Genomic DNA, 9,802 nt, shown 5'->3' on the forward strand with positions numbered 1-9,802 from the left:
CCTAGAAAATTTGGATATAAGTGTCGAGGACATAAGCATTTTTTTTTACTAGTCAATATTTATATGACGCTAACTCTTACTCATGAGTACATCATGTATTCCAAATCATGGAGTAATAATTGCCGATGTTTAATTTACTGCGGAGCGATGGTCTTTTGTTTATGAAAACTGTGGTCAGATTGGCTGAATATTTTGAACACATGTTCGTTTGGCCTTTGAGGGCGCACGTATCACTGATTTCCATATTCGGTGATGCTGGTGACTGATCAATGTGAAATGAACGTGTACAGAAATGTGCTAAGTTATGAATTAAAGAGTGTGCATACGAATTGATATTCAGAATATTATGTAGGTATTACAGTAACAACTGGTAATTTATGACTTTGTGAAACAGAATATTTTTAAAAGGCACTTGGTTTCATCAACTGTTAACTACGATTTTAGTTGTCGGGTAAAAATCTTATGTTAACGGCAATTAACTTGAACTTAACATCACATCTATCAATTCTTATAGACACTACAAGAAGGGAGATTTCGTGGCCGCCAAGGACATGTATGTATGGATTTACATCACAAACAAAGGTTCTGATGATGAGGAAAGACAAAAATATGCAAACCAGGCTTTGATATATCTCCAACAGCTTTCACATGGTATGTACATGTATACACTTAATGTCTTCCTTCAATGTGTGTTTGGGTTTTTGTTTTGTCGTATAACTTGTATAAATAATACAAATATACATATGTTGTGGTTTGCACTTTTTTCTTGTTAGCTATCAAGGATAGACTTATTTATGATTCCGATATTTTTTAAACAAAACTTTCATATATCGTTGTAGTAGTCTCGGTTTCCCAGACTCCCGCCTCTGGGTGCTCTGCCTACGTGGGACCTCCGCAAGGAGGACAGCGTCTGCATAGTCTCGTAGTCTTAGAAGAGCCCGGGAGAAGAGCCCCCAGCGGTGAGAGTCTGGGTAACTGAGACTATCGCTGTAGTAGTAGTTTTCCAATGGTTTCAGGCTGTTCTTGTCTGCAACTGAGTGTACTACTAAATATTGTCAGTCATTTACTGTTTTCAAGATTTTGTTTGCTGACCCCGTACCCGTTGTTTACGACTCATGAAAGACGTTATTTTCATCATCTGCTTCATTCCAGGTCTGGACTATTGGGCACACGGACCTAACAATATGCCGATGAGTTCGTACAACAGTATCTTCAGCTACCTTACCGCTGACATTGTACCATATGCACGAGACGTTGAGGCTGATTATAACATGTACTTTGATAAAGCCACTGAGATTCAACGAAAACAAAGTATTATCAAGGAGAGCATTGAACACAACAGATTCAACATGGATGTACTGAGTAAAACTAAAGACGACAGAATAGACGAATTGGGTCAGGTACTAGAGTGTTTTTTTTGAATAGTTTTATTTTAATAATTGATGTCACTTTTTGTAATGATAAGCTTAGGATGGCTTTAGTTAATTCTCTATTTGTCATTGTAACACCTAAACAAGGACGGTCTGTTAAAAAGAGATTTTTTTAATGTAAGTGTATTGTGTACATTGTGTACGGTGATACTTACAATTCAAAATGGCACTTTTAAATTCTGAATGACTTAGAAATCACAATTTAAACCCAGAAGGCAACTTCGAAACATGTTTTTATAAAAGTTCCCGAATTTCAACAGTGAACGCTCAGATACGCGTTTGGTTGCCATGGTGCAGTCAGTGACGCTGTAGGGAGCGTCGATTTTACAGAGAGGTTAAACTTTCACCTATAATTTCAGGTCAAAGGTGAACTGGATGAACTTATTCACCATCAACGAGAAGCCCGCGTATCAGCTGAAGGAATTTCTGCAAACTGTAAGAATGCGGTTGATATTTATCTCGTGAAACAGAAAGCAAAGATGATATTTAAGGACATTCTTAACATCATTGGAGCGGCTATCAAAATATTTACACTTGCATTCAATGGTGAGTTACTAACAGTCAGGTACACGGACAAATGGAGAGTCAGACAGACAGACAGACAGACAGACAGGCAGGCAGGCAGGCAGGCAGGCATACATACATACATACATACATACATACATACATACATACATACATACATACATACATACATACAGGCAGACACTTGATAGCCAAAATAGAGTCATGAATAGAAATTCACATAGGAAGTCAGATATTCAGGGGATAGTTGATATGTCTTCCTTGAAGTGCGAATATTTTCGTTATTCAGCCGATAAAAATATAAGTGACTTGGCAAGGGCCCTCTTCTTACTTCTTCTACTTCTGCTTCTGCTTGATACAGTACAAAACACACCTTTCGGTTATCGTACTCGTAGTGACAAAACCCTTCGAATTTCGGTCAGGAGTATTTTCAACTGAATAAGAAAAATATTGGGAAATTGTATGACTATACATCCTAAAGCATAATTTATGAAAAATAGGGGAAAATAATTATGACGACTTCGGACGTTTTGCCTCATTTTTTGAGCATCGCAGAACTAAAAGACGTCGACACGAGTGTTGTTATATAGAACAACCGCGTTATTAAAGAGTTATGTTCTTTGTTCGAATGCGCTTGTTTGGGGTACAAACAGATGACATGTACTTCACTTTCGGTATAAACATATATGCTGCAGACTCAAACTCCTCATCTTCTCTCACAAAGGGGTTTATTTGTAGTATCATGAGGTTTGATTTACATGCCTGGTTCAAATACAATGTTTCCTTTCTATCTCAGGATTCTCTCAATTAACCAATGGCTTTGGTGAGTTTGTTGGAGCTTTGGATTCAATCAAGGGACTCAAGGACAAGTCTATATTTGATCAAATCAAGGGCATCGATACCGTAGTGAAAAATATCGAAGGAATTTATGACCAAGCGAAAGGTACAATTGAGACCACTTTGGACAGCATAGAAGAACAGTATCTCAAGATCAAAGACACCTTGGAAAAAACGGGTGCTGAGAACTCTGTTAAAATTGTTGCTGATGGAAAGGAGTTACAAAAGGTATCAATTTAATTTCCAATTTAATTTCTAAAGCAGACCAGTATATGCAAAGTGATTTAGTTATGAATTTAGACTTAGTATTTCTTTTGCAAGCAACTTATAGTTTTAGATTATGCATATGTTTAATTCTCAAAGCTATGTACAATTAGCCAGACGTGTTTTCAGACAGGCAGGCAAGCAGGCAGGTAGGCAGGCAGACAGACAGACAGACAGACAGACAGACAGACAGACAGACAGACAGACAGACAGACAACGCATTTCCATCCTTCATTTTCACAAAGTCTTCTGAGATTTTGACTTCAATTGTCGTTAATTTCTGTTATCTTTCAGCTTTTGGACAAATATCTCTTCCTCCCTGAATGCACAGATGCAAAGTCTCAAATTCAGACCTATATCGACATATCACAGTAAGTCTGCATCCCTAACTTTCTCGCTCTAGATATTGAACACATATTGCCTAACATTGAGGGCTATAGCACCCGTTTATTACACCCGAGGGACTGTGAGTTACCAGAATCACATGCTATTTCCCGAGGCCGAAGGGAAAAAGCATGTGATTCTGGTAACTCACAGTCACGAGGGGGTAATGAACGGGTGCTATAGCCCAAATATAGGCCAGGTAATATGTGTTTTATAATATACTTCATGCTGTGAACTCGCGGTGGCAGACGACATCATCAGAAGCTGCCATTTTGACCTGCTGTGAACTCACGGTGGTCACGTGACCATGTAATAGTTGATGGAACTATTTCCCTAGGGAAATAGTCATTCTATTTTCCTATCACGTGACTGATTCTAGCGAATCATGGCACAGCATTATCACTAGGTATATTATAAGATAAAATATTCACTGGCATACAGAACTATGTTTTATAATAATAATAATAACAAGGAAACTCTTTTCCCACAGCTGCTATATTTTTGCAGCTGATACCAGTGTGATACCTCCTTCCTCTTCGAGAGTATTTCTTTGGGTGCTTTTGGCACTTTCGATGATCGCTAGCAATTTGAAATGTAAAATTGGAGATTTTGACAACATAATGGAATCTAAAAACAAATATGGTATTAACGGACTTTGGGATGTAAAGCCACAGTTTTGTCACTAATTCCAATGTCTTAATACATCTTTAAAATCATGACTTTAAATGGGAAACATTCTCTATGTTGTTCAATAATAGGTCAGTGAATGAGAAGATTCTTCATCATGATTCAATGGTTCTACGCATTGCTGCTATTGATGCTCAGTACGACCTTCTTAAAGAAGAGGGGTCTCGTCTTCGAAGTGAACTTAGTAAAGGCTTTGACCCAACTGTCATAGATTATGCCATAGCAATTGGTCGAATTTACACAGACCTTAAGGATTCCATTGTCGATCAGATGAAACGACTTCAAGAAGCCTACAACTACCAATTCCTGGAAAACAGGGTATTCAAGTTTGATGACACCAGAGTCGCACTCTTAGAGGCTTGGTTGGCAAACAATCGAATACACATGATTGACAAGATCGAAAAACTTGGCAGCGAAGTTCAGACATTTAACCTCGATTCTCCACCAATGATCAACAGTATTGTTATAAAACGTGAAGACAATCCAAATAATTTTGAGGAATTTGATCGAACTGGGGAATTACCTTTCACCATAACTGGAACAGAAGAACAACTGGCCCCTCTAACACATGCTCACATGTTGGATGTTCGTGTGTGGTTACCTGGTGTCAAGGTAGATGATGACAGACTTAGGGTATGGCTGAAACGATATGGTACCTCTACAGTGTACGACCAGAACGGTCAACCCTGGACTTTTACTCACTCATCTCGGACCATGCTCTTTGACTACAATGTAAACGATCTGACACGGTATTCTAGGAATAAGTCACCATCACAAAGTGTGATCTACATCGAAAACACACATATCAGCATAGATGAAAGAGGAGACTATGTTGCCCTAAGTCCTATTGGTCCCTGGGCATTGAGTGTCTCACCAGTGTACAATCCCAATGTCGATACAAGGAAAGTGAAGGAAATTTATATACAAATGGCGTATTCCTTTTTGCCATGTTCTCTTCCTGTGTGTCCCCCAAGAACCCATTCAGCAAACTACACCTCTGACGATGAACCAGATGGTCCTCATGTACCTGTGCCACATATAGATCCAGAGGACCCAGGAAAGACAGTTGAAGAGCCTGGAGACTCTCAACGAATCTCCGTAGGTACTCTGGTAGGCATCATCTTAGCTGGCATCTTGACAGCAGTAATTCTTGTCGCCATAGGTACTATCAGCTATCGTCGACGTCGTCAGGATCGCGGTGACTACGACAACGTGTCGATGGTATGGGACTACAGCGAAAGTGGATCATCAACTGAAAGAAGTCCTCTGAATGCTACGAGAACTGATTCTTGGAATGGTACAGAAAATGAACCTATGAACAGCAACGCAGCAAATGCATAAGTGTCTTAAATTTGATGATGATGAATTGCAGCAGAGATGTTTGAGAGTTTCATTAGGATGTAAACTCGGTCTTATATAGTGTAAGACGAATCCAGTACGACACTGCACATACATAATAGTACTTAGTTTATAATGATAAAGATGCAAGCAATGCAAGACCTTAATACAAAGACCGAATGACGTTATTTCAATCAGGAACATAGGTTTTTCGATATGTAGATGTTTTTTTTTGTATCCTTTCTAAGTCATTGAAGTATATTGAAGCCTTTATTGTGAATAGCCTCTTCTTTATGTGTGTTTTAAAAAAAACTCGTCATTGTTGAAATGATAAACTCCTGAGTCACAAATGATATGATAGCTAGCACTAATGTATACTCTCACACATAAGCATCCTCAATTCGGACAAATCTCACCAGTCTACAGGGTTTTGTGAAAACACGTTTGTCATTTTCGAATCGTACTTTTGTCACTCATGAGTTTTTGAATACCCGTTTTCAATGGTTCAAATATCAAATACTTTTTGTAGAAGGAGATAGCAATTTGTAAATTTTTCAAGACTTTCGAAAGTCTTGCAGAATATTTCAAAGGAAACCATGGAAAATATTTGCACCAGTTATCACTTCACCAAAGATAGCGATTTCTCTGAATAGATATAACAAAAGAAGTTGACATGTTAAACTCTCTATACAGACTGACTACACAAGTTGGTGATTACTTGATATGTTGAAAAGTATTTTATTCAAAGCACGTGTTTCATATTGTTATAAAGCACGTCGATTGTTGCAATACCCAAAATTCAATACCCTAACCTACAGCGGGCCGGGTCTGTTCATGGATGATATGAATAATATCTTTTCTCATATTTTTTTTAGAGAAGTCATGTGGTATCGAAGTAGTGGTGAAATTTACTTTCGTTACTTACTGGGTTAGGACTTTAAATTAGATTTGCCTTTGCCCACCCCCACCCCCTTAATGTTTAGATAATGTTGTTCACTTCAACACAACGTTGCCTCTTGGTTTTCAATAATTGGCATTAAGGTCATAAGCAAATATAAATATTCTTAGTTGTTGTCACGGAAAGCAGTTTTGGAAAAATGTCTGATAAATAGCAATGATACAGTTCTTTCCTTTTGACCATAATCCATTAATCACACCGTGACGCCGACTTTTAGGTTCATTTCATTTTATTCCCCCTTCACAGATGCTATATATTCACACAGTGAGAAGTATACTATTGTTTTCCTTAACATATGTCATTGTCAGTATATTGAGAATTGTTGTTTTAAAATACGACTAACTTTTCACCTTTTTTTTTCACATACATGTTTATACATTTATATTTCCCTAAGATCGTCTTTCTTTATTTTTACAAGCTCTTCTAGTTCTTAAGTGAAAACAAATGTGACGACTTATTTCGAATAATTTCTTCCATTGACGATGCTGTAGCGCTTCGTGATTTACAAGGAAATATTCGAGTTGCATGAGTAATGCCATATCATTCTGCAATAAAACAAATGTTGGAAACAGTAATTATAGGCGTTGTGTTTTTCACATGCATTTGCAATAACAATGGATAAAGGGAGGAAGGGTCAGAAAAAGAACCCCATATCTTGACTAGTCTGTTTTCAGTTGAACAGTGGTGATAACAAAGTGCATGCTTCCTTTAAAGATTGATGATGTAGCTGTCTTACTGGTTCATTTTCATAATTATGATTTTCAGCAATTAGGCAACACTTTTGTTATTAACCTTTCATATACAGACACCATTTCAGTGTTCGCCCAATGGAAGCTGTTGCAAAATTACGTACACACAGAAAAACAAACAAAAAAGGGACAAACTAGGACAAATGTTACAGAGGTACTTAAACAAAATATCCAATTGCATTACCAGACTACATTCTTAAGATCTCGTGATGGGTTCGGAGCCGATCTTATGGATAGAGGTAATGGAACAACATAACTGTAGTGAAATGTCGTTTGGTATAATTAAACGTTGCGTTGTCTAAATCTCAATCTCAATCTCATAACCTATGTAATGACAGATACCGTGAATTGACTTTTCCCCTGGAAATGTCTTATTTTTTTGTAATTCACCATGTCTCTGTAAGGTGATGTTGTTTAGGGTGCATATTATATAGTCGTACGTTGCTGATAATTTTTTCTACAAAGTATTACATCCAATTCTGACAGACGACAGTTGTTCTATACACCAACTTTATTCCAAATAATCAAATGCATATTTATTGACTTGACACAGTGTAGCGAAAGATCAATACATTTAAGGTCCTCATTCTTTCCCATACCGGTCTCGCTGGATGTTTTTCCTTTTCGTACCGTTGACCGGTGGTATGGGTTATATTTCGCTAAAGGTCTTGTGAGTCAGATAGCTTACTGACTCATGCTTAGTTAATACGCCCATTTGCACATATCAGTCATAACTGTTACGCCTACCTGGGGTCCAATTTCTCTCAAATGTGATCCTCCTGTTTAAATATGTCAATGAAAAACATGTTTAACCTTGCAGCGTATAGTTGTTAGAGTTCAACATAATTATAGTGGGTCAGCATTTGAGAGAAGTCATCTGGATGCTACGAGAATTGACACTGGGCAAAAGTTGAATCTACATGAATCTACGCAAATTTACTGTATCTGCAGATCTCACATATGCGCTTCGTGTACTGAAGTATACGAACACGTATACTAGACATTAAATCTACCGAAATCTACAGTTCCGTAGACTAAGCCATAGACCCTCCACCCACATAGACCTCCGCCAAGGAGGAGGGTCTTTGACTAAGCATACCAGCTTCCAGTCTTGTTTTGCATACTGTATATTTTACGTATTCGTTATGTATACGTACGTGCCGCCATTGTCGAATGTCTCCATGTGGAGTTGTTCTCTTTTCACTTGAAAATAATATTAGAAATCCTGAAAATCACGAGAACAAAATTGATTATTTGTCCTTTTCCCTATGGTAAGTCTAGCTGCTAGGCCTTCGGGCTTTCTTCCGATACGAAACGCTTGTCGTATCGTATAACAGGAAAGCCCGAAGGTCTCGCAACTAGACTATGTATTATCACAGACAAATAAGAAAGTATTTCTTGGTATTATACGGCCGTGGAAGCGTACCAATCGGTACTACTCGGCAATGTCATGGACTTGACTACTAACACCTAAAAATCAAAGAATTGATCCTTTGGGATATATATAGTACAGTAAATGCACCAATGAACAGCAACGCAATGAATGTCTTAACGTTCAAATTTGATGATGAATTGCAAACATTCACAAATCTGCAGAGATAGTGGATAGTTTCATTCCATGTATTCAATATGATCTAGGATCTTTTGGATTTCAGCGACAATGCACCATTGAATAGCAATGACATAATTGACTCTGCTGTCGGGTCCCCCCCCCCCCCCGAAAATGTTGCCCGGCGATGATAAGAAAAATCATATGTGCCTATTCGTGAGTCGTCGTGTTGCACTCCCTTTTCTGTTTTTTACAATGTCTTTAATGTGGAGGTTGTTTCGATAGGATTTTTTTGTCTTGTCACCATGATTGAACCAGTAGTCCATTAAGTTTTGTCTGTGCGGCTTAGTAAAGCCTCCCTGAAATATTCGGCAAAGACAGAGTGTTACACTCACGTCAGACAGACTTTGGTGAAGACATTGTTTTTTTAATAACATCAAATGTATTAAAAGATATATTGAAAATGCTGTGTTTGGAAACCCAAGTTGATTATCATTTTAAATAGTAATTTAAGATTACAACATGGAAATCTCGGCTAATACTGTAACAGATGGCAAACAGCTATACAATGTAAGCCTTCGCCGCACCAACTAAAAAAGGTACATTCTACAGCTTTTGCAACCGGAGGGTCGGTGACACACCCGATTTTGTTCAGTCACCATATGCCCTGTTTATGTACAAGCAAGGTATACAAAATAATATTAAACAGAAAATCAGGAAGTGTCAATTTGTTTAATCAGTTTTGTTAATATCTTCTCTTGTTTTTTTTCAAAGTAGCTAGCTGTGTGGCTTCAGATTAATATGTGTATCTTTATGTATATCAAACTTTATTTAAACTTTTTTGATACCAGACTTCAAACATATCTGTGGTAAAGATGTGGAACATTGTATTCAAAGATTTATTTTCATTTGTGAGTTGACATATTGACAAGTTATGTCCTTACTAAATGTACCCATATTGTAAAATAAAAGATAAAAATATATGTGTGACATTCGCAGTTTTGCGTTGTCTGACCAAATTGTCTGTAAATTTGCATAATTTCGGCGTTGTCTGAAGACATTGACTCTAAATTAGATAAAC

At 37.6% G+C, this 9,802-nt stretch overlaps 1 protein-coding gene across 1 annotated transcript in view; it reads left to right on the forward strand.

Moving 5' to 3' along the window:
• The window catches only part of LOC144433439 (uncharacterized), a 16,402-nt gene extending 6,804 nt beyond the window's left edge, over positions 1 to 9,598 (forward strand). Inside the window, exons 8-13 of the mRNA XM_078121756.1 lie at positions 515 to 651; positions 1,153 to 1,400; positions 1,790 to 1,976; positions 2,752 to 3,020; positions 3,351 to 3,427; positions 4,199 to 9,598. Of these exons, the coding sequence (XP_077977882.1) occupies positions 515 to 651; positions 1,153 to 1,400; positions 1,790 to 1,976; positions 2,752 to 3,020; positions 3,351 to 3,427; positions 4,199 to 5,468 (2,188 nt within the window). The 3' untranslated portion in view covers positions 5,469 to 9,598. The remainder of the gene's footprint in view (positions 1 to 514; positions 652 to 1,152; positions 1,401 to 1,789; positions 1,977 to 2,751; positions 3,021 to 3,350; positions 3,428 to 4,198) is intronic.
• Positions 9,599 to 9,802: the final 204 nt, after the last annotated feature.

This window comes from Glandiceps talaboti, chromosome 3, assembly GCF_964340395.1.
Source record: "Glandiceps talaboti chromosome 3, keGlaTala1.1, whole genome shotgun sequence".
NCBI classification, from domain to species: Eukaryota; Metazoa; Hemichordata; class Enteropneusta; family Spengelidae; genus Glandiceps; species Glandiceps talaboti.